Source organism: Festucalex cinctus, chromosome 3, assembly GCF_051991245.1.
Source record: "Festucalex cinctus isolate MCC-2025b chromosome 3, RoL_Fcin_1.0, whole genome shotgun sequence".
NCBI lineage: Eukaryota > Metazoa > Chordata > Actinopteri > Syngnathiformes > Syngnathidae > Festucalex > Festucalex cinctus.
The window spans coordinates 3693055-3719432 of record NC_135413.1 but is presented as its reverse complement, the minus strand read 5'-3'; the positions used below and the strand labels follow the sequence as shown (position 1 = coordinate 3719432).

The following is a 26378-nucleotide window of genomic DNA, read 5'->3' as shown; positions in this document are numbered from 1 at the left end:
TCAGTGTATATTCTGATTAGATTTGAAATGCACAACGTTTGTACATTCCCTTTAATCCTTACTGCAGGCCATCATTATGTAACCTCATACTAAACCTCAAAGAAATCACAATTTGTCTCTTTCATTAACTCATTCACTCCCAGCCATTTTCACAGAAGCAGTCCCGTTCGCTCCCGGCTGTTTTACTGGATTTTGACTCGTTTTGCAAGGCCCACAGAATCAGGAAAAAAAAAAGTATGTTTCTATCTGTTTCCGTTTTGCAGCAATTAGCATTAGAAGAGAGCCAAGTTTCATCAGTTTTCACAAATCTATTAAAAATTGTAAGTAATTGAGATTTTTTTCTCGATTGCCCTGGTTGATCTCCTTTGCTTTGCTGCCACCTGCTGGCCGTTTGTGTAATAACTACAATTTCTGCAACCGTTCTTTGCAGTTGAGAGGCTGCATCAAAGCCTTCTGTATGCTCTAACGTAAAAAAAACAAAAAACAAAAAACCTACAAATACGTCTTTGGGACACTTAGAACATTAAAAAAAACATATTTACACGTTATTGGGAGCAAATGAGTTAAAAAAAAAACAGGTGCAAAAAAAAAATGCAAATGAGGAGCGTGACTCACCAAATTTACTTTTTCCATGGATACTTGTTGAAACAGCACAGTCTTTTCTTTCTTTCAGGTTTATCCATTCTCTCTTACTAACCGACCGGACAACACTACACAACATTATTATTATTATTTTCTAGCCACTTGTGCAGTATAAGTCGCTACAAAAAATGCACGTGACGATGCCTGATGCCTGTGATTGGCTGACAGGTGCCGTGCTTCATGACATTGCCATTTTAGCTGATCTAGGACCTGTTGAGTGCCGTTTGCTGTGTTAAGAGCTAATTTTGAATTTAAATTCTGGTAGTATTTGTTCATAAATAGTACGAGAATACATCTTGTATTGCTCCCGCTGATACGTTCGCAGCCGACGTATTAAGATCGGCATTTAGAGTGTAGGCGACATGAAGCTGTGACGAAACCAGGAAGTGCCTCTCTCTCTTTCAAGTTGCCTCTCTTACTTTGCAAGATCTCCACATGACGTCACACCAAGAGACTCATTTTATTGGCTACGAGCAACTTCCTTGTTACTTGTCAACCTACGGGAGCAGCCATGGTCCAAAAATGGCAAAGATGCTGTTTGCTGCATTTCGTGTAAGAATTGAGCATTGGTCCCGGACATAACAATTTACCCCAAATACGGGGCGTCCTAGATAAAAACGGGACAGTTGGCAACCCTATACACGCTTGTAGTATGCGCTACATCACTCTTGTAAAAGCCGAACCAATTCCATAATAGACGAATGAATCAATTTCTTGGTTAGTCTTCTGGAGCAGACATAATGTGCATGAGTAGGCAGCGTAGCGTTTGGCCGAATTAGCAAACTAGCTGTGATGTGATGTGGGGCTCCGGGTGGAGGTGTGGAACCGTCACTTGCCTTCGCTGCCGGTTGGCATTGGTTCGCTTCCCCGCCTGGAAGACTGTGTAAATTTGTGTGCGTGTTTGTGTGACTGAGTGAAAAGAAAAGGGAAAAAAAAAAAAACAGGTGGTGATGTGAACTGCCTGTACGGCTGTTGCGGGGTCCTGTGCACCTTCCGATGATGTCATATACCGCAGCTTCGCTATAGTTGCGTGACGTTATCAGCAAGTGCGCCAGCCATCAAATGAAGGAGCCCAAAACAACGAGCGTAAACAAATGTGAGCCGCTCAAGTGAGAGGATGTGTATTTATGTATAAGCGCCTCGATTCACGATTTAGCTCATTTTCACATCATGGTACTTAAAATAGACAAATTATTCAAATTAATTTGATTTATCGCCCAGCCCTATCTTCATGTAATCCACATATATACATACAAAATATAGTTATCAAATTTACAATATGTTACCGCTAATTATAACAGCATGTTTTTACCCACAATTCACTTTGTTTTACCCATAATGCATTGCGGTATACAATTAAATACTGTGAAATTAAAAAACAAGATAATGCTGTAATTGTTTACTCTAGGTTGTACAGAAATTTGCTACAGTGTAGCAACAGGTCTGCTAGGCCTGGAATGAACAAGTTGTCAGTCTTTTTCTCGGTGTCTGCTTCATCCATTTTCTTGACCGCTTATTCCTCACAAGGGTCGCGGGGGCTGCTGGCGCCTATCTCAGCTGGCTCTGGGCAGTAGGCGGGGGACACCCTGGACTGATTGCCAGCCAATCGCAGGGCACACAGAGACGAACAACCATCCACACTGACATGCACGCACACCTAGGGACAATTCGGAGCGCCCAATTAACCTGCCATGCATGTCTTTGGAATGTGGGAGGAGACCGGAGTACCCGGAGAAGACCCACGCGGGCACGGGGAGAACATGCAAACTCCACCCAGGAAGGTCCGAGCCTGGACTCGAACCGGAGACCTCAGAACTGGGTAGCGGACGTGCTAACCACTCGACTACCGTGCCGCCCCCGGTGTCTGCTTATTTGTGCAAAATGTTCTTTAACAAATTTGTTCAGAAAACTCGTGTGGGTGTGTGTGTGTGTGTGTGTGTGTGTGTGTGTACTAATTAGCAAATCCTGTTTGCAATCAATGGCCCACACTTGTGGGAGTATTTTGTTTTATAGTATTCCATAAAAAATCTTGATTCTGAAAGGAAACTAAAGGTGTTCTTTGACTTGCATACTGCCCTGCAAACTTTTTTTTTTTTTTTGGACATTCTGTTATTGAAGTTAAATAGATAACACTGCCGACTGAACAGAGTGTGCGACACACCTGAACATTTTTGTTTTTAGCTGACACAAACTCAAAATAGCAACTGTACTTTCCAGTTTGAAAATGCAAATCTCTCTCTCTCTTCCACTTGCTGTTTATGAACATGTAAGTCTCAAGGCGCTGAAAACGACCCTCAAATGCTAATGTCAATTTGAATATACGAACAATACATTTCACTATGTTCAATATAAGAGTTTACCTTTCCTACATTTTCTAAAAAATTAACACGTTGGATTACTTTACTTCAAAATGTGCTGCTATCTGTCTGCTGTCTTCCCTCTCTATAACGCGGTTCACTTTTCGCGGTCTCGCTGTATCGCAGATTTTTTTTTAAGTGCAATTTTGCATATTTTTTTTAACAGTAATCAGTAATATACCCATTTTATAAAATTTATGAAGGTTTGAACATTGTCAATGTTTGAACAAGAGAGAAATGTTAGAACATGTAAATGCCTCAATGAGAAAAGTGTGTAAATTGTGCGGTCGGGGATTTTAGAGCCTTAAAACATTTCTAAGAGTTGTAAAACATAAAGCTAACTACTTCGCGGATTTCATTTATTGCGGGTATTTTTTGGAACCTAACCCCAGCGGAAAACGAGGGAACACTGTAAATGATTATTTTGCCATCACAAGAACTCTCAGTCTTCTTGTTGTTTTTGAGAAAACAGAAAATATTAGCACCCCTGTTCTCCTAGACATGTTTATTTTCACAAAAAAACGTTTTCTTTGCTTTTTGGTCAGCAATCAGTGTTTTGGGTGAAACCAACCCGTGCTCTACTACTGACTATTAATGAAAGGGAAAACGTAAAAACAAACTTTTTTGGTGACAAAAAACAGTTTATTCTTAACTCATTGATGAAATAAAAATTGCTTTGGTGTCTTGAATTGTTTGCGAAGCTATGACTACACATCTTTTTTTTTATTTTTATATTTTTACTTACCAGACACAGGTGTATGTCGGGCCAAATATTCGACCGACACAGCTACATGTAAATAAAAGTATCTCTAGATTTGGGTGGTGTGGTAGAAGTGGTATTTTTGGATCTTAAGAAAGCGTTCGACACGCTAAATCATTCAGTTCTTCTTAGTCATCTCTTACATTTTAACTTTTCCATATCTTCAGTGAAATGGATTGAATCCGACTTAAACAATCACTCTCACTGTGTTTCAATTAACAACTATAAATCTGAGATTCTCAAATTATCAACAGGTGCTGACAGCAAAGTTGTGTTGTTTTCTTAGTGTGTCGGGACCTGTTTAGTACAATTGGATGTTTTTTTGTTTTGTTTTTTTTTTTTTTACTAATTGTGTGTCTGTGTTGTACTTATATTTTTGTATTTTATTACTTTTTTAACATCATGGCCAGGGGACAATAGATGGAAAATAGCCTTCTGGATAATTCTGGCATTTTTAGCTCATGAATTTCTGTGCTGTGATTGGCTGGCAACCAGTCCAGGGTGTACGCTGCCTAATGCCCAGAGCCAGCTGAGATAGGCCCCAGCACCCCCCGCGACCCTTGTGAGGAATAAGCGGCCAAGAAAATGGATGGATGGATGGATGATTGGATGAATTTCTATGTGTTTTATTTAGGGCTGTCAAAGTTAAAGCGTTAATAGATTAATTAATCACAGAAAAATGTCGCATTGATCACGTATTAATGCATATTAATCGCTATATTTTTTTTTGACCGCACTTGAGCCTTGAATGTAACCGCGGATGGTTACATTGAAGGCTGTGCAGGTCAGTGATGAGGTCAATGCACGACATTTCCTACGCCTGTTGTTCCAAGATGAGCGGGGTGACTCCAGTTGGTGTTCTCGGTGGTAAATTTCACTTTAAAAAACACCCGGACGGGACTTTAGATAAAAGTAATTTGTGTTTAATTCATTAATAATTGCTGAATTGCACCCAATTGATATGAGACATGTTATGTTTTGAGCAATACACGCATGCATGCATTTGCGTACATGCATTTCATCAATGTTTGCAAATGACATTCAGATAATAAAATGCGTTGTCAAAATATTACGACATTTTGTATTTATTTTATATTAAGCGAATACGCGAGTAATTTAGCTGATTAATCTGGATTAATCAAAATTAAAAAGTGTGATAATCAGATTAAAGCTACTATATGGAGGATTTCCCCAAAAAATATCTTAACAATAGCCTTTTTATTTGACCATTTATGACTGAAACATATTCTAATTAGTAGATCAACATCTTAGCTGTTCATAACGGGTACTCCTACAAGCCTCTGGCCAATATTATTTCGGAAGCGTCCGGTCCGAATCCTTCGAATTTCCCGCCCTCTGTCTGCCGGATGTGACGTCATGCGCGTCCTCGTCAGTTGTTTCCTGTCGCGCGAAGACGGAACTAGTACAGATTTTCGCTGCCCCAGACACCCGCTGTTACTCCGCAGAAGGCTGCTTAAAAAAAATGAAAACAATGTCAAGTGCCACAAAAAAAAAAAAAATCTAAACTTGATAGTGACCGACGTCGGGCAAGAACGAGAGTGAACATTGGTTTGACATTTCAGCGGTGGAGAGAGTTGAGATCGGACTTGGATTAGAAAAGTGATTCACAGCTGGCTTTCTTTCGACTCCAAAAGGTAAGAAGCGAGTATCTTGACATTTAAAAAAAACAAAAACGTGTTGTTTTCAAATAGCAGTAACCTCAAGATCAATCACTTCTCGGTCGTAACCAGCAAGGTTGAATGAAATCGAAAAGAATGACTTTCCATTCCGCGGCGTTTCAATCACGCTAAATATTGCCTTATTTTCCTCCGTGAAAACAACCTATTGTAGTTACATTATGCTAGCGGAATGTGAACGCTACTACTGAATGGCGATAACATTCACGGCCGTATCACACTAAGCAGTGAATGGGTCTATATGTTTTTTCTCAATGGTCAATTTCCCATTCGCACAATGACACTAGCCTGGGGGCGACAAACTAATAATGACTTGAATCAGGTTGACGTCCGTCGAGCGGGGTGACTACAATATGGGACTGCATATTGACGTTGTTTCAAAATTGACGTAATTTACACATCGTTTTGGAGTACAGCACAGAACTGGACTTCGACCGACAAAAGCAAGATGATCTGCACGTCCTGTGGACATCAATTTCATCAATTCATTCCGTCAAGTGGCCAGCTTTGTATAACATTCTAAAACTTGCGTGCAGTTTGTTTTCGGCCACAGGTGGCAGTAGTGATTTGAAATTTTAAATCTTCCATATAGCTGCTTTAAACATTTTAATTGTTTGACAGCACTAGTTTTATTAAAATGCACGGTCCCCTTTTAAATAAATCAAATTCAAATTCAACAAAGGATTTGCTTGAATTTTCCTTATTGAATTGAAAGGAAATAAATGGCAGTGAACATCAGTTTACTGGATTAACAAGGGTGGCTATAAGTGGCATAAGCAACTGCACATGGATATAATTGTTAAATAAAGTACACAATCTCTCTTGAGTTTCTGACTATAGAGTTAGAAGAGTTAGAAAAAATGGAGGTGATGTACGGGGACTGACATACTTCAAGAAGGCAACACTGGATGGTCTCTGCAGTCGTTTTATTTGTGGGCATTTTTATGGATTTTTGCTTTAAAGTTGCAGTCCCATGACGAATGTCGTCACCTTAAATCCTCTACTTCACACTACTGGAGGCCCTCACCGCGAATGCACGCGTGCACGCACGAACACACGCACAGTCACGCATACATGTCCCATGCATCATCACGCACAATCCCTAAGAGCAATGTCGCTCAGCTCAAATAGGCCAGCTAATGTCAGCCATGGGACACTCGTGTGTGTGCGTGTGTGTGTGCGCGCACCTCTGAGCAGCTCTGGCAATGTCACAGGGGGGAGAGCAGCAAGTTGCGGAGAAAGAAAATTAGAACAGAGAGAGAGGGGGCGGAGAGGAAAAAGCTGACAAACCTGAAAGGAGGGATGAAGGGTGGAGGAATAAAAGTCAAGAAGTGCAAAGATGCATAATGAAGAAGAAAAACACATAGAGGCTGAAAAAGCAGAGGGCAAGTTTAAGATGGGGAGACACAATGAAGTCTAAGTCACAGAGACAAAAAAGGAGACAAGAGAGAGATGGAGGCCAGAGAGAGGGAGAATGAGATGAAAATGAAAGAACGGAGGATGGAGGAAGAAGGCTTAAACGAGCAGTTTAGGCAGTTAGTGAGCGAGAGACTGGGCGTGAGGCCAGATCGCAAGTTCACGGGAGTGCAAAGCACAAACAGCCATGAGCACTCTGACTTTGACAAACATCACCATCATCCGGCGCTCTTGGAGCTTTTCAAACAGTGCTAATCAGCTAACTATGCTAACGAGCTGGGTGGGAAACATGATACACACTTGACAGGCTTTTGTTTGTAGAGAACGCCTCTGAGTATTGTTATATTGTCTGTCTGTATTTATATTGTCTGTCTACATGTGCTGCTCCACTGCTTGTGTTCAAATATCCATTGCTAAAAGGGTTATTTGTTAGGCTGTCTACAGTGTTTTGCTTGCTTACCATTAACTAAAGGGACTTTTCCTTTTCATTTATTTCATTTAACCTTTATTTAACCAGTTTGGTCTTGTTGAGATGAAAAAAACTTTTTCAAGAGAGACCTGGCCAAGACAGGCAACAGCAACAAAACACAAAGTTACAGACATACAGTAGAGAGTGAGACAAGTAAAAATTCATAAAACACGTTTTGGATGAAATCATCAATGAATTATTCAAACAGCCAAGCTAAAATCACCAACATTGTATAGAAGCTTTTTCCATTATTATCACTCACAAGACTTTGAAGAATTTTAGCCAGTGCTGATAAATTCGAAAGAGGTTGATAGTTGTTTAAAATACAGTACTAGGGCCACCCCTTTTCAGTAATGGTAGAAGAAGAAAAACAAAGCAGACTTCCAAATTTTGGGAATTTCCTTAACTGCTGCACAGTAAAACATGAATTGCAATTGGCTCTGCTTCATAATGAAATCAAAATCAGCAACCATCTTTAAGAAGTAAAGAGCTAACTAATAGGAACGAGGATCGTAAGGCAAAGCTTTGAGATTCCACAAGTGTTTTTTTTTTTTTTTTTACAATTTTGTGATCTTCTTTGAGTATCGCCAACGCCCCACAATATTGTGATATCCTAATAATATTGCGACCTTCATATCGTGATATTGTATCGTGATGTTTGGATATCATTACATCCCTATAAGCCATTGCTTGTCACACACAAACAGTGCACATATCTCAAATTTGCATGCACGTCAAAGAAAAAAAAAGAAAAAGAAAAAAAAAGTCAGCCGAATAACAGCAGATATTTTGAAAAACTTGTAAGACTGGTCACTTGTATCTCAAGGCACTAAAGGTTATTACATATGGCATACAAGATGAGATACAGCTACTACGACATGTAACATTTTAATCCCGATAAAGGCATAACAAAATTCATAAAGCTTCATGTGCATTTTGTGTGTAACTGAAACGACAATAAAGTAACAGGCCCATAAAACAGCATTGCTTGTGAAAGCATTTCTACAGCTAACACAAGTACAGATACTGAAAGCAGAATGGTATCTTTGCAAACGAAAAATATTTGCTGTCTTGCCGCTTTAAATTAACACCAATTCCTAGCACCCCTATCACTTTTCTGTCGTCCATTAACCAGCATCACTGTAACTTCCTTCACATCAGCATTTTACATAATTTCACTTCATGAACTTTGCTTGGCTCAGAAGAGTTAAAATATTCAAAAGTTAACAAGCTGTTGGCAACATACAGAAGAAGGGGCGCTTCATTAGTTGAATAAAGAAGTAGAAGAAAAATAAATTTAGGTACAAGGGGCCCACACTGATTACTAGCTTGTGAACTCGTACTGTAGAACAACTCTGGTGAAATTGAGGTAACGTGATTAATCAATAAGCACAATGCAGGCTAATTAGCTCGGAAACATAAATACATGTCGGTTTACAACATACTGGAATTGAATATGTGGATATGTTGGAATATAACAGAACCAAACACTAATTCATGTTGAAGCATTAGTAAAGTCATAATTACAGTAAATATTTGTATGGAAAAGACTTGTAAGCCATTATAGAAACCAATCAAAGGAAAAACAGCAATTACAGCCATAATTGAGCATGGCCGACTTATCCCGTCAAACCACATATTTTACATCGGTCACATAGTCAAACAGACACAAGTACTAGTTTCTTTTTGTCAGTTTTCTTTTTTTTCTTCTTCTTTTTTTTGGCAGATTATTGTTAGTTGTTTATGCCCTACTTCTGTCAGGGGTTATTTTTGCCAGATTTTTATTTTTTTTTAAATTTTTGTATATTTAAAATGGATTTAGACATTTCTATCAAATTTTGAGAATATTGCTTGATTTTTATCTATATTGAGTGGATTCTTATTTCTTTGCCAGTTTTTGTTTGATTTTGTTGTTGCTGTTGTTTGCCTGATTTTGTAAGGCTTTTTGCCAGATTTGTTCCATATTTTGGATTTTTTTATAGTTTTTCTTTTACATTTTTGCTTGATTTTTGTCCAAATTGTGTATTTTTTTCCAGATTGTTGTCCTCTTTGGGCAAATGTTTGCCTTTTTTGGGGGGTAAGATTTGTTAAACTGTGGGTATATACATATTAGGGGTGTTAAAAAAAATCGATTTGGCGATATATCGCGATACTACATCGCGCGATTCTCGAATCGATTCAATAAAAAAAAATCTTTTTTTTTTTTTTTTTTAAGAGCTCAGAATTGTTCATTGTTCAACGTCTTATCATCATTGCCTTTTTTTTTTTTTTTTTTTTGTGTGTGTGTGAATCGATTTTTAAACTTCCATTTTTAATGGAAAAATATTCAACAAAACGTCTGACTTCGGGTTAGGATTCACACCTTGAGCATGGAAGAATGTTATATGAACGGAACATTAAGCCTTAATATTTTATTTTAATGCTGTTCAAACATGAAACAGATTACAACCTCTATAAGACTGAAATTTCAGATAAATAAAAAATACATTTTCATATAAATCTTACACTCTACAAGCTTACTGATTAGTATTTTCTAAATTTGAATGAAAAAAAATCGCAACAATCGACTTATAAATTCGTATCGGGATTAATCGGTATCGAATCGAATCGTGACCTGTGAATCGTGATACGAATCGAATCGTCAGGTACTAGGCAATTCACACCCCTAATACATATATATACATATATATTAGGTCCGGAACGGTTTACTAACTAAATCCACGGTTTGGTTCGGTTTTCGGTTTTATGCGGTCGGTTTTCGGTTCAGTTCGGTATGATGATTTTAAAAAAACAAAACCACAAAAAAAAAAAATCCAATATGTTGTGGAGTTAAGAAAGTGTATATTATTCACAGCTAATTAATTACAGTCTTCCCTCGCTATAACGCGGTTCACTTTTCGCGGTCTCGCTGTATCGCGGATTTTTTTTTTAAGTGCAATTTTGCATATTTTTTTACAGTAATATACCCATTTTATAAAATTTATGAAGGTTTGAACATTGTCAATGTTTGAACAAGAGAGAAATGTGAGAACATGTAAATGCCTCAATGAGAAAAGTGTATAAATTGTGCGGTCGGGGATTTTAGAGCCTTAAAACATTTATAAGAGTTGTAAAACATAAAGCTAACTACTTCGCGGATTTCATTTATTGCGGGTATTTTTTGGAACCTCACCCCAGCGGAAAACGAGGGAACACTGTAATGTATTTATTTGTTTATTTATTATTATAACTATTAATATTACTATTATTATTATTATTGTATTATCATTTAAATTATTATTCAATTTATGCCAGTGGCATATAGTGGCAGGCATAATAAATAACTGAAGGTAAAAGCAACCTGTGTGTGTCCCTCTGTTGCCATTCATACAATTAACAAAGTCATGGTTACCTGCAAATATGCAGCTTTGTGTTCAACTATATAAGGCCAGATTTCACACTACAAGTATATTTGTGACTAAACAGAGTTAAGATAATTATTTTAGTATGCAAACTTTTTATTTTTGTTTGTTGGTGTACTGTGAGGTTTTCTTCACTTATAAGTGCCTTAGCTGCACAGGTTTAACAAAGTTTTTCCTGGTTGATTTTTATTCTTTCTTTTTTTTTTTTTTTTTAACTCTGATTTGTAATTGACCGATCTGCAATTCAATTTTCCCTCCTCAAGTTCCCTCCTTGCATTTGCAAGCTCCTTTTGTTAACCTTTTGTCCTGGCTTTTGACCAGCGCTTTGTGTTTGTATTCTCACGTGTTTTGGTGAATTAACCAATTTGCTTCCTCCCTCTGTGTATTGTAATTTTGGGATCCACTATCCGGTCATTCCGAAACATAACATATTTTTATTAGTTTGTCATTTACTTGTATGACGTCAGACTCAGGTAAATTATTTTTTTTTATTTTTTTGCTTGATTTGCGTCTTTTTTTTGGTAGATTAATTTTCGTGGTCATATCTTATTGTTAGTTTTTCTATTTTTTCTTACACATTTTTACTCTTCTGCTTTTTGGTAGCGTTTGTTAATTTTTTTGGTCAGCTCAAAAGGGGCCTGATTCGATTAGTTATTTGAAGGAAAAACACTCCCCGAAGTCGATGCTAACTAGCATTTGCTAACTTCCTGCTTGTTTTAAAAACGAAGCGTGTTTTGTATTTAAATATACAGTGGATGTCATTCTTAACATTGTGTATTTAGTTTTACAGTTAACTCCAACAGCACTGTCATTAAACAACTTAAAGTATGCTTCGAGACAACATAATAACATACAATACACACTTGCTAGTTGCAAATGCTACGCCAGCTAAATCCTGCATTCAGGTTACTTTCATAGCGTCGGAAACTTCGCCTTTCTTTGATAGCGTTTTAAGGGGAAAATAATCAGCCATTTAGCTCAATTGGTCGATTGTTTTGGCCGATGTTCGAAGGCCAATAATCGGCCGATTCTATTCAGCGGCCGATTAATCGGTCTATTTTGCATATTAATTTACGGGGTAAAAAAAAAGTTGTATTAAAAGTATCGATTCATGGTTTTATGAATCGATATTGGGCAGTGAAAAGGAATATTGATTCGATACTGATATATATCTATATTTTAGACCCAGCCCTACTAGCTATGCCTACACCCCAGAAAATAAATTTCCCATTAGATAGTCCAGTCGCTAGCCTGGCCACTTCAGAGTGCCTTGTTGTTGGCTGTGAGTGTGCGCACATTATAGAGAGAAGGAGAATGAGTGAGAAGGCTAAAATTTGTCCAACTTGGCCGCCAGACTGGGGATTTGGGCTGGGGTCACTGATTAAGACCGTCTCAATGTCACAAGAGCACAGAGAACAGATCGATTTTCATCATTCTCACCTATATACTTGCAGATTTTTTAATTATTCAAATGCTGAACAACTCTCCTCTGTGGTGTTTCAAATTTAGAAGACATTTATTTTCAATTTCCAGGAACTTGAAGATAATTTTGAAGTACCTGTGTCCATCTTTCCGTCTTGAGCCGCCGGACCATCTGGAATGACGCTTTTCACTTGCAGGAACTCGTCAGGCTCATCACCTCCAATTATTGTGAATCCAAACCCCATGTTGCTCTTCTGGAGGCCCGTAGACAGAAACGTGCCTTTCAATTGGGTCGGGTCCCTCGTGAACAGTGGCTTTTCTGCGAGGGAAACAAACAGAAGCCTGAAGGTGATAGTAGAGAGGTTTAGCGACTGACTTTTGACTTCATTTCATGATCCAATGGAATGGAAGTGCCCAAGGGACATAGAAATAACTTTTTTCTTTCTTTCTTTTTTTTTTTTTTTTTTTTTTAAATGGCCGCCGACTGTACTTAAGAGGCCCATATCTTTGCTTTTGTTATAGCAATAATGGCAAATTTGGCGTCAAATATTTGGGATGACAAAGGGCAACCTTGGCGGAGTCCAACCCTCACTGGAAACGAATCCAACTTACTACCGGCAATGCAGTAAGTCGGATTCATTTCCAGTGAGGGTTGGACTCCGCCAAGGTTGCCCTTTGTCACCGATTCTGTTCATAACTTTTATGGACAGAATTTCGAGGCACAGCCTAGAGGGGGTCCGGTTTGGTGGCCTCAGCATTATTGTCCACCTGGTCCTGTGTACAGCGTCTCAGAGTTCTGCCTCTCGATGTCAATAAATAGATATAATCTTATTTGTGTCTGTGCTTTTGGGATCCAAACTTCTCAGTACACAACAGATAATGATCCTGATCTTTAGAACAGAGAACCGAAAAATCTCAAACCTGCAAAACTCCGGCCCGTGCCGAGCTCAAACTACACTACTTTTTTGTCTTTCATGACAGTCGTGCTGTCAGATTACCCGTTAAATTAGCTCTGTGTCGTGGACCGGACGTGTTGTCACACTATAAGTCTGAAACCGACAAGATCCTCCCTAGGCCCTCAGGTCACACACGTTTTCGTTCAGTTTCGCTCCACTACCAGGGGCACTAAATAATCTTTACTTCATAAAATAGATTTATTAGTAGTAAGTAAGAATCCATGGAGTTCACCCTCTGAAAACCTGCCAATTTTGTATTTTCGGTGGTGAAACCCCGGCACTATTTTGCAATGAGGCGCAGTGATCTCCGGTGTGGGCGTAGTGCCATTAGGTCGGTAGTGGTGTGATTTAGGTCACATGAGCCAATCAGGTAGCTGCTGCTTTCTCCTCACCATAGCAACCGCATATCAAAAATGGCGACCACAACGTCGGAGAGCGAAGAAGAGCGAAAGGAGAAAAAAGTTAAAAAGAAAGTGGTGAAAAAACTTCATTCCCGTTCAGGTTTGCCCATCGCTTCAGCTGGCCCCGTCCTTCCAGCCATCTGCATCATTTGTAAAAATAAATTTCAAAGTATATTCGTCTGGGATCGGAAGGCACACAGAAGAGGGATCATCTCGCCAAAGCAGAAACATTGTCAGCAGGTATGTGCTACACACACGCGTGCCCATTTCTGTTATTAATGTGACCGATATTTTGTATAGGGCTGAAAATAATTTGTTGCTAGGTTAAGTTTTAAGGCTATAGTTTATTAAAAACGCGAGCTGCTGAATGATTTATCGAGTGAATCCAACAGTTGTTACCAAACTCGAGTTACCTGTGCCCATCAGAGTCATAATAGAGAGTCACAGCTACACGCTCCCTTTTCCCCAAACTCTCTCTCATCAACCTCAACAAACACTTTACTTAAATCTGTGATGTGCATATACTGTAAAGAGGTGATGTGACAATAACACATAATGTAATTCTTTTTTGTCTAAAGGCGGGTTGCTGCAGGCAGCTGAGATGAAGAAAGACTGTTCCATTCTTCTTCATATTCAAGACAAAAGACTGTGTCACAATGGAGGTGCAGTTTTGTTTCAGAGATTACACAAGGTTCTTAAAGTCAACAGAAACAGCAACCAGGGACGAACAAATGTGAGTTGTTACATTGCACTATTTCATTGTCACTTTGCTAAAATTACACATTTCAAAAGTAAAGCATTGGTCAGCAATATGTCACTTGTATTCTGTTTACATTTCAAGACAGCATTAATTAGAAAGCATGACTCTGCACATGTTAAGTGAGTGTAGGTGTGTTTCAGACAACCCTATGCTGAGAGCTACAAACTCTTTTGTGAACAAGTAATCCGTCAAAGAATTATAGTTGACAAAGATGTGATGAGAATGGACAAGCTAAGAGGTTTGTGAACAGTGTTAAGAAACACGGGGATCTTGACGCTTCAGACTACAGCTAACGTATAAATCTTCACACTGAAAAACATTGTCTGAAATCTATGGGAATTGATTTGTCTAAAATCTCACTTTCAGAAAAAAATAGTTTGCTGACAAGCTCAATTTAAGTTAAAAATAAATAAATAAATAAAATTGATTCTCTAAAAATGAAAACCAGTTGGTTGTTAATTATTATATGCAAATGTGTTTTTTTTGTCTTCTGTATTTATAATTGTTCTTTGACCGAGAAAGTATATAGGCCTACAGGTATATTTTTATTTCTATCCAAATATATGATTATTCACTAGAATTTTCAGTAGGATATTCGAATACCAAAATATTCGATAGCTGCAGCACTAATAATACTAATTTTGAGTTGTGGTACGCCCACACGAGTTATTTTACCACACACCCATGTCAAAACTAGCTTACTGCACCCCAACGTCAAATTTTTGCTAACGTCATAATAATAATAATAATAATAATAACAATAATAACAACAATAATAATAATAATAATATATATTATAAATTTTGTTGGATCCAAAAGCAACTTACATAATTATAGTTTCATATGATTGTAATTGTCTTATTTTCAAATGTTTAAATATTTTCTTGATTTGAACAAAATATAATTGTTTTGAATAATCTTGATTTCAATTATTACCAAAATAATTGTGATGATTATTTTTTTTCCATAATAGAGCAGCCCTAATGTGATGTGAATATGTGTATCTTGCGCTCATCTTTCCCTTTAATTTTCTATTTCAGGCAGTATATACTGAAACGAAGATTGAGATGTGATTTCCCCCAGCTGGTTTTTCACACCCCTTTCCAGCAACAACTCTGCAATGGTTTTTGTAGAGACATTATCAACAACTGACAAACTTTTAGACAGGGGACCTCACTCATCAGATACATCAACTACTGAGTCTACTGACGTAAGCCAAGAAAGTGACACTAACAAATAGCTGGTAAAACATCAGGTTGTAAAATCACAGGGCATACGAGGACACTTTACAGTGCAGGGCTGTAAAATCTATGTAAAATTTGCCATTTTGTTTGTTTCATTATCAAGATGTTAACTCTCCATTTTAACACTTTTCAAGCAAAAATAAAAATGTCTGTATTCCATTTTTCCACAACACAGACCTTTGTTAAATTGGTCTGCCAAAAAAGAGAGCTGTTCCAATGAAGTTCCAAAGGTTTTATTGTGAATGCACATTTGATTTTTATTTTATTTATTTTATTTTTTTATTAATATTTTTTGAGTGGGGGGTAGGGGTGGGGGGCAGGGGTGGGGGGCGGGGGGTATAAATGCATGCTGTGATGACACAATCTGATACTTTAATAAATATTCTATATGTTATAATAATCTGGGCTCTGAATGCATCTATTTTCATCTAGTCCATTTTGCCTTGTTCCAGGTTTGTGGTGCATTGTAGTAAACTCATTTTCTAGGCACTTTTTTGGGGTTCACCCCAGGGCCTACCCCCCTGATCATCGCATGCTGTGATGCCAAGAGCACGCGTCGGCACTTGTTTGTCGGGGAGACGGGACGGACGGACGGACGGACGTCCGACAGACAAGTGCTAGTGTACTAGTGACGTCGTCATTACCCATGACTGTGGTAATGTGTTGAATTGAGTGGATTGAGTAGGGTCAGATGAAACGCCATATCATGTAAAATGAGATGACAAATTAATGGGCTAGACTCAATTCTTAGTTAGAGACCAATTGGTGTCTGTAGGACTGAGAATAATTCTTTGGCCTCTGGGTGTAGTTCCTCAAAGTAACCACCAGATGCCGCCAAACCTGTACAACTAAGCCACCCACTCAACAAACGGACATACATTCCTTATAAGGCCATAAGTGTAGATAAATAGATAAATGATATCCTGAATTAAGTAATTACAATTGTTAGCCTGATTTATGGAGCAATGTTTATAGCACATTGAGCCCAACTATGAAGTGTTGCTGTCTTTTCTTTTCTTTTCTTTTCTTTTCTTTATAAGCGATACTGTCTTTTATCGCTGATAATATTGCTGTAACTGCATTGAAAAGATTACCTGTATGTATTGTTTGATTTAACAATGATATATACAAGATGTGAAACAAGAACTAGAATTAACCTGTTAAGTTCCCTGAGAGAATTTGGGATCAACATGTCATGTTATTCATGCTTGCTTAGTTAATATATCTATGATGTTATTTATTTTAACGTTTATGTAACAAGAGTACCAAGACGACCTGTTGAGTGTACGCTCTTGCCTTTATAAATGATCTTTGATGTATTGCCGCGCTCTGTCATGTGACCGCACGTACCACCAATAAGAGCCGCTTATGGTCAGTAGTGCGGAAGGAGCCAGGCAACGCGTGTGGAAATGTTTGTTATGGATCGAGGTGGGTTTTTTAGAAAGCTCTATCTTGAATGTAGTTATGTTGAAACTTAAACGCCTACTTATTGACTTGTAGAGCCGACTGCCAGCACCGGACTGCATTGTTTCACTGTCGCGGTCGTTTGAAAAGTCGAACTGGTGAGTCATGTGTTAACATGAGCCATTTCTGTGGTGCTTTGACATGGTTCTCAAACGACTGAATGAAGTGATTAATGGTACTGATTATTCACTGTTCGCTCGTATTTTATGTACAATGTGGCGTTTTACCCAGATTTGATTGTTTGAAATGTAATAATACTGAACAGTATTTTACTAAATGAAGTTGTTCTTTTTGATATTTGAATGTACTTGAATTGTGTAGGTTTTATACATCTTCATTAGAATACATTATTCTTATGAATTAAATTTAATGCTGCTATTGCTAATTTTGCACAACTTTAGCACTTTCATATAGTACATTAGTTTTGATAAATTGATTGACATGTCTAATAGATTTATATTGTACAATATTGATGATGGATTGGAACTTTTGGATTGATAATACATTAGTGTTATTTATGCAATGTAGTTTCTTATTTGTGTACACAAAGAATATTAAGATGGTCCTGTTCCATACAGGCCAGACTTGAATTGATGGTGAGCTAAGCCCAGGAACAGTCAACGAACATTGAATGCAGCTAAGGAAATGGAGATTCCTGCCAGGAACCCCAGCCACCTGCTCTGTTCGGGCTGGTAGGAGGCTCTCGTAGCCGAGCCTGCACTTTTCCATCACTTGCACTCTGATCTGCAACCCCTCCGGATTCATTCTCTCAGTTACTCACATTCACTCATACACCTCGGTTGCTGGACAATTGGATCACTATAGTGCTGGTTGCATGAACTGTGACTTCATTTTTGCGCAAGTGAACTGTGAATGTGCGATTGCCAACAAATGAACTTCATATTGCAGAACTTTGGAAATTATCAATCAGATAGTTCAATCCGTGCCTCGATAAAGAGTTGTTCCCTTCTTTTCTTTATTTTGGTTCTCCATGGTAAATGATTGAAAATTTATTATTTTGCATTGAATGGCCATTCATTTTTTCTTGTACATAAGTGTATATTTGTCCTGTCCACTAGGGTTGTTGTTGTTCACGCTGTAATTTAATACATGGTGAAATTACCTAACACAAGTTATAGTCTCTGCCTCCTCTCTTCCCGAGCCGGACCTTACTCTTCTGACACCTAGCCTATTCTTACTTCTGTACTTTTGTTACAATATGCAGCAAATATTGGCTACATTTATCATTGTCGAATAGAGCCATGACCTTTGACATATTTTCATTCAACGTTGTGCGTTTATGACTCATGTGTAAAGTATGTATGACTCATATTTTCATTCAACGTTGTGTATCTATGACTCAATTGTAAAGAATTTATGACGTATCCTCATGACTCATCTGTGGAAAATTACTGAGAATAAGTCAACAAGTGCGCATTGATATGAGGAGATGCGGAAGGACACTTACCGGAAGAAATCAGTGATATGACCCAAAGTGATAAAAGGTCGTCACCAGCTGGGATCGACGCCCTTTTTCCCTGCGATGTGGTCTGGATGGAGTGTATTCCTGAAGATGGATTTATGGCTGGGACTTAAGATTTTTTTTTTTTCGAAGGAACTTGGACTTAAAGCCGTGAATGGAATATTCTTCAATGATTGGGTAAAGTACAAAACTTTTATCAATAATGATGTATAATAGGAAGATATGAATGACTAATCGCGAGTTAGGGTGGGGGCCATTTAATACACTCTCATATCTTTAAATTATTTTTTGCCAAAAACATCTTATTGTGAATCAGGTCTTAAGCTTTTCCGAGAAATGATCAATCTTAGAAAGCTTTTGTAAAAGGTTATATTATTTTTGATCTCCTGTTTTCTATTTTATTTTATTTTTATTGATTTAAGGTTTTATCATTAAATGTGATTTTTATGATTTATATTGGTTATTTTATTATTGACAATAAAAACGTTAAAAGACAATTTTTGAGTCAATCATTTTATTGTTTTGTCAGTCTTTATTTTATTTAGTTTTGGTTTTATTCTTTTTGGACGTTTTATAAGTCCAAGGTCATTTTATAAGACCAAATAAAATAATTGAAAAACCAGTTGTGAATTAATTATTTTATTTGTTTCTTTTCAATTTTTATTTTATTTTTTTTTGGACATTTTAAAAGTCCAAGGTCGTTTTATAAGACCTTATTATTTGTCTTTGATTTTATTTTTATTTTTGGACATTTTATAAGTCCAAGGTCGTTTTATAAGACCTTATTATTTGTCTTTGATTTTATTTTATTTTTTGGACATTTTATGAGTCCAAGGTCGTTTTATAAGACGTTATTATTTGTCTTTGATTTTATTTTATTCCTTTTGGACATTTTATAAGTCCGCATCAATATTATTTTTTCCCCTCTTCGAGGAGGACACGACGGCAGTGGACGTCCGGAAAAAGGTAAGTGCACTCGAATAACATCTAATGAGTGTCTCCATCTGTATTAATAAAGTCAAATACTCCAGCTTGATATGTAACAAATCCGTATGATACTATCAAGGATTATTAAATGACTAGGTCAATAACAAATGCAAACAATTTAGAAAAGTGGAGCTGCCAATTTAAGTGAGGTGTTCAGATTATCATTCCTGGGCTCTGTGTGTGTGGTTACTCACTCAGAATTGATAGGTGGATGAAAACGGATTGGCCTCATGATAAGAAGACAGTGAACAAACCTAGGTGAATCCACTTTGATATATCGGCTTATCTAATTCCCGTCTCCTCACGCTGACGCCTTAGAGCTGGTGAGGAAAAAGGGGAATTTCTAACCCTTTAATTGGAGAGTCGATCAGGACATATTTCCCAATTTAAGTCCTGCGGGTAAGCGGAAGTTGACATGTGGCGCCCATAATGTGGGGCTTCGATTGACTCATTTTTGTCAAAATCGGGATCGATCGAGGCCCAAACAGGAACCCGAGTGAGCGCGGCTCTGAGCGGAGGGCACAGTGCTTAGAGCTGATAGCGAACTCGCTGATAAATTGTCATGTCATACGACCCTGAGCTAACACAAAATAGTCTCTTTGATGAATAGTGTTTTATGGAAAAGAGCTTCTTTAATTGTGAAAATCTAGTGTGATTTTTGAGTTGAAGTTGATTGTACTATTTTGTGTTAAAGGAACGGTGACTGGCTCCCCCAGGAGACTTACACTCCAAAAGAGGTTGAGTGTGAGGAAAGCCATTCAAAGTGAATGGGTTTTAACAGCGACCTGCTGCTCTGGTCGGCTGTGAAGGTACTGATACTGTACCTGGTAGAGCGCGCTGCGCCGCGCTTTCCTGAGGGAGGGGCTGAGTCAAGGGGTGGTTCAGGCCTGTCCACAAAAAGAAGGAGGGCTTGAACAGTTAAGAGTTAATGTTGAGAGGCTGCTCGGAGAGAGGCACTCTCTTCTAACCTTGTGATGATAAACTATGGTTTGCGCTATTTAGGCTTTCCATATTGGGTGCGGTTGCCCATTTTATTGGTTTGTTATCTCAGGTATCCATTTGTAGCAAAACTACCATACTCTTTGCTTAGTTATTGCGGGGTGCCTGAAGATATTTATAGTCCCTTATCTTGGATAGCGGACTCAGTGTCAGAGGCTGACGCTGCAAACCTAACCCTGATTCCCTGTCTCTTGCCTTTTCTCCTGGAGTTTTTGGAAAAATTTTAAGTTTTCGGTTCCCGACAGGAGTGTCCATTGGCACAAGAAGAAAGTCGTCGAGAACCAAGGAGAAAAGGTAGGTGTTTCCACTAGGCTAATGTTCTAGTGGAAGCAGCCTTTTTCGGTTCCCGACAGGAGTGTCCATTGGCACAAGAAGGAAGTCTTCGAGAACCAAGGAGAAAAGGTAGGTGTTTCCACTAGACTAAAGTTCTAGTGGAAGCAGCCTTTTTCGGTTCCCTGACAGGAGTGTCCATTGGCACAAGAAGGAAGTCGTCGAGAACCAAGGAGAGAAGGTAGGTGTTTCCACTAGACTAATGTTCTAGTGGAGGCAGCCTTTTTCGGTTCCATAACAGGAGTGTCCATTGACACAAGAAGAAATCCACATCCCGGAAAGGAGAAGCGGGAAGGATTGCAACCGACCTAAAGAATAACACACACCCCCGTTCGAGAGAGGGCATCCGCCGACGAGTAAAGGTAGGAAACCCGAAGGCGGTAGTCCCGATAGAGGTAGAGGCAACGTACACGGGTACGGAGCTGAGTAGCCAGGAGCTAAAGTACGTCCCTGAACCCAAAAAGCGCGCGGGAAAGGCTTCGGAAATAGATAGCTCCACTCCTACAATAAGGAAGCAAAGCGGGCTATAAAACACGCTAGTGAAGTAATGGAAAGAATAATAGGGAGAAATGGGAGGGGAAAGCCCCCCAGCCCTACAGAGAGGGTAGCAGGGTTAATGCCTGCACCCCATCCTCTAGAACAACCAGATATACCAGTAGTGGTTATGCTACTGGGCGAAGGTGTAGATCGATGGCCACCAGGAGCAAGAAGGCACCTGGAAGTAAGCAATCCTTCAATCCGTCCGACGGACCTCCCAGCGGAGGTGGAAAGGTCGGTGAAGGAAACGGGGGTGTTTGTGAGTGAATTTCCCGAAGTAATGGGCATAGCAACAATAGTAATAAACCAACCCCAGGATGGATGCACCCCTGGGACGGTGGGCCTTTGGGTCCACTGGTGGACTGTGTTGTTGGATGTGTATAACGTAGTGGAAGTAGTTAGTACCGGAGTCCAGTGGGACCCGACGATAAAAACCCTCGCTGAGAAAATGCAGATAAGGGTGGAATTAGCAAATCCCAAGGGGGCTGAAGCATTAAGCCTCAACCTCTGGGAGCAACCGAAGTTGAAAGAGTTACAAAAAATGCGGAAAAGGCCAGCTGAGGCCGTTGGTGAAGAGGGCTTTGTTGATATGGGCTCATGTGTCCATGAAGAGGATGCAGGAGCATCAGAAAATGGAAGCCCAGAAAAAATTGTAAAAATGACTCCCCTGAAAAGAACGGCGCCCCTGGGTGGGCTGCCGGAGGAAACAAAAAGGGTTTCAATCGGGAATGGTGTAATATTGTGCCACTATGTGGGAAGCCCCTGGCAAATACGGGGGGATGCTATAGTGATAATAACAGATAGATCACTAAAACCGCATAGTAAAGCGCTTGGAAACATTTTAAGGCAGGAAGCGGGACAAGAATATGAATTAGAGGTTAAACAAGAATTACAAAAAGATGATCAGCGGCCAATAATAGCGGCAAAAACTAGTGGCGGGAACACTCCCTACGGCATGATAATACACGTGCCAGGGACGGAGTGGAACCCCAAAATCGATCAGTCACAATATGCGGACGAGATGGCAAAAGCATTGGAGAGGGGGGTCGACAAAGCGTTAGGAGAAGGAGCGGAGAGAATAGTGATGGCTGTAAATTGGATTAAAACTGGAAAGATGCAGTGGCAACAGGCTGAGTCCATAGCAGTAGCAGCGTTCACTCTAAGAGCTAAGACTCCTGTAACAACACCATCGGGAGTAGAATTTGTGATAGTGATATCAAAAAATCAGAGAGAGGAACGAGTTAAATCAGTGACAGACGGGATTTTAACCCGTACCAGACAGATGGATCGTGAACGACGCCAGCTCCAGCAATCAATAAACGGAGAACCCAGGGACTCACCCCAGTCATCATCCCCAGTTAAAACATCTCCCGTGCCTCTCCCGGTAAGTGGAAGGAAGTCAGGAGCTGCCCGGGAGGTGGAGGACGAAGAGCAAGCGGGACCGAGCAGACAAACCCCAAAGGGAAAAAACAAGGCCCCAAGGGGAACGGTGACCTTTAGCCCCATCACGTCTACCCCTGGAACAGCACGGGAGCCCTTTCCGGGACAACCCCCCATGACGCCGGTGCCCCTGCCACAGGTTTCGCAAAAAAGGCATATGGGAAATGTAAACCCGATGGGACCGTTAGCGATGCCAGGAGATGGGAGCGAAGAGGAAGACGATGAAGAGCAAGCTCCTGTTTCGACCGTGATTGGCGCTAACCCCGCTGACGAAGACCAAGACTCGACCTCATCAGAAGATGACCCGGGCAACCCCGGCCAGAACCCGAAAATAGTTACAAGACCAGTTAGTAAAAGAAAGAAAAATCCTCAACCTACGTTTGACGTGTACCAATCCTCAGCAAGGGTAGCTAGAGATCTTAACCTGGGATGGATCGAGACAAAGGATGGGCGAAAAGCTTACATACCTGAGTAAGGGCAAGTAAATCGCCCCTATCCACCTGCCTGGCTCAATAAGCTAGATAGTAAAATGCCTCTAACTATGCGAATAATTTATCGCGAGGCTATTAACATTTTACAGGCTCCGCCATATACCACATTATTAATTCACCAAGACCTGACTAAGAATTTCAGGGATGGCTACGTGGCGGTGGCACATGATTTTATGTTGAGAAGGCTTAAAAAAGCAATAAATAATAAAGCAAAATGTGAGCTGAGAGCCGACGATGACCTAAATTCAGATTCGGATAATGATGGAGCAGCGGTTACTGTAACGGTACCAGCCGCCCCAAGAACCTCTTTGAACCAACAGTCCCAATATGTGACACAGCTGGGATCAACTACAATAGTACCAAACCCAGTGCCCCAACCACATGACATGGAGGGTGATGTGCAACAATTTAAGACCTTGAAGGAGTTGGTTCGCCAAAAAGGTAGGCGAGAGACAGCTAAAGAGTATTTAGTTGAGACATGGCCTATGATTAGAGACGCCCCAGGAGGAGATGGTGCTAAGAAACTATGGCTTCAGTACATCATTGCTAGCCCTGTCGGACCAAACGAAACACCACAACAGGTCTACGAAAGATGGGTGGACGGCGAAGATGAGGATGAAGATGCCTATATTAGCAGGGCTAGAGAGCAACACAAAAGGGACGTTTCACTACTAAATGTGTGGCACAAAATTAAGGAAGTTATATCTCCAAATAGGTATATCAAAGTGCTGCGGATGATTGTCAAGGACAGAGGGAACGAAGCTGTCTTTGTGAAAATGGCCCCAAATAGCACGATGCTGAAAATTGAAGCCTCCGTTAAGAAGTGGGATCGCCTAACTAAGCATAACGCTGAGAAAAGGAGGACCGGACCAGTCGCTAGTCGCACCCGAGGGAACGAACAGCAGGTCCAGCAGGGAGCTCAGCAACCAGTTCAGACTGTCCCCTACGTGAGACCTCAGCAGCAGAGAACGAACGGAAATCAGAGACAGGCCACCCAGCCAGGACAGCAGACGAGGCCCCAACCAAGACAACAGCCAGCAGTGCGAAGAACAGGTCCAGCATATATGCCCAAAGAAGAATTTGACAAACTGAACCCAGAAGAAAGGAAGGCCTTCCTCGAGGCTCGCAAGGCTGCAGCCTCCGGGGGGCCTGGGAAATAATGGAAATAGAGGCACGGGTCACCCTAGAAGGGGTTTACAGAATAGGGGATAACCTTTATGCTAAGGTTGAGGGAGTGCCCTATTTAGTAGACACAGGGGCCGAGGTGTCCATGACCCTTAGAGCCTTAAAACGAATTGGACACCTAAAAGTAATGGTAGCTGATGGCTCGATTGCCAAAATGCCGGTAGGGATTTGGAAGGGAATTGTGTGGGTGTTAGGACCATACAATTTGTTGACATTAAAAGATGCAGAAGAAATGAAAATACCTAAAAGTAAAAGGCAAGTTGCGAAAAAGAGATGGGAAAAACTAAAACCGAAATTAGTGAAAGTAGGCCCTACAAAAATAATACCCTACCAAGAATGGTATAAATCAGTAGATGTACCTGCCGTAAAAGCCCAACAAATCCAAGACAGTGTATTAACACTGGAAGGGAAAAAGAAATTAGGTGAAATTCTAGACAAAGCCGCCATCGCACATTTTAAGAATGATTGTGGTGATTTAGGCGCAAATTATGTGCATATTATAATTGGGGGGGTACATCCGCCAGTAAGGCAATATCCCCTCAACCCCGGAGCAGTGGCCGAAATGGAGGTAATTGTAAAAGAATTATTAGCACTTGGCATTATTCGTGAAGAACTAAACCCTATTACCAATAGCCCAATTCAAGCTGTTAAAAAACCTGAAGCGGTAGGAGGGGGATGGAGGCCAGTCATTAACTTTAAAGCTCTAAACCGCCGAACGGTGGCTAACCGAGCGAGCCTCATAAACCCCCAGGCGTCTTTAAAAACATTAAGAGTAAAGAAGTATAAATCATGTATTGACCTTGCGAATGGATTCTTTTCCCTGAGAATTGCCAAAGCATCACAAGGGAAAACAGCGTTTACGCATAAAGGAAAAGCATACGTTTGGCAGCGGTTGCCGCAAGGATATAAGAACTCCCCGAATGTATTTCAATCAGCTGTCTTGCATATTTTGGAAGGTCTCCCAGTCACAGTTTACATCGATGATGTGTTCATCGCTAGTGACACGGAGGAGGAACATTTGGAGATTCTGCAGGCCGTAATCGAACGAGTGACGGAGGCAGGATTAAAACTAAATCTTAAGAAGTGTCAGCTGGCCAGGTTTGAGGTAGATTACTTGGGATTCCAAGTGTCTGAAGACTTGGGGCTGTCGCAAGCGTATCGAGAGAAAATAGAACAGATTTTGCCTCCAACCTCCGAGAACGAGCTACAGAAAATATTAGGACTGTGTAATTATGTTCGAGATCATGTTCCGTATTATCAGAAATTTGCGAGACCCCTTTATGCCCGATTGCGTAAGAATCCTAATGAGAAGAAAACAAAAGATTGGCCATGGTCGGCTAAAGACCAAGAAAATTTAGAAGGGCTCAAAAACGCAGTAAAAAATGCTATACGCCTCGAACCGAGAAGCTTGGAAGTTAGGTTGGTTGCCGAGATACAATGTGATGAAGATAATGCAATGGTAAGTGTTAGTAATGAAGGTGCCGACTTAGTGACACTATGGACTTACACTATAAATAATGTTGAGAAAAAGTTTCCCCAGGAGGAGAGAGAATTAGCGGTTCTTGCTAAATATTGGGGAACATTAAAAGATCTAGCCCAAGGACAAGGTATAAAAGTTATTACGCAGAGTCAAGTACATCGATACTTGCGTAAAGACACACTAGAAAGTACTAAAGCAACTAATGTGAGATGGGGGAGGTGGGAAGATATCCTGCTTGACCCTGATTTAGAGATAGGACCAGCAAAATCCATATCTAAAAAACAGGCGAAAACTGTAAATAGTGAGGAGAAACCATATGAATGGATTCTATATACAGATGGATCCAAAAAGGGTGAAGACCAGTATGCCCACTGGGGCTTCATCCTGAAACACAATGGTAAAGATATATGCCGCACGAAAGGTCAGACTCCTGGCAGTGCCCAAGCAGGAGAGGCTA

General features: G+C 39.9%; 1 protein-coding gene and 1 long non-coding RNA gene across 13 annotated transcripts in view; one reads left to right on the top strand and one right to left on the bottom strand.

The window, feature by feature from the left end:
- The window catches only part of magi2b (membrane associated guanylate kinase, WW and PDZ domain containing 2b), a 738212-nt gene that overhangs the window by 250098 nt on the left and 461736 nt on the right, over positions 1-26378 (bottom strand). For all 12 annotated transcript variants that reach the window (XM_077515476.1, XM_077515479.1, XM_077515478.1 and 9 more), the window contains one exon: positions 12301-12483. In XM_077515476.1, coding sequence (XP_077371602.1) covers positions 12301-12483 — 183 coding nt within the window. The remainder of the gene's footprint in view (positions 1-12300; positions 12484-26378) is intronic.
- LOC144015461 (uncharacterized) lies at positions 13421-15765 on the top strand. The gene is made up of 3 exons (XR_013282711.1): positions 13421-13761; positions 14100-14254; positions 15322-15765. It is a non-coding gene; the product is annotated as an uncharacterized LOC144015461 (long non-coding RNA).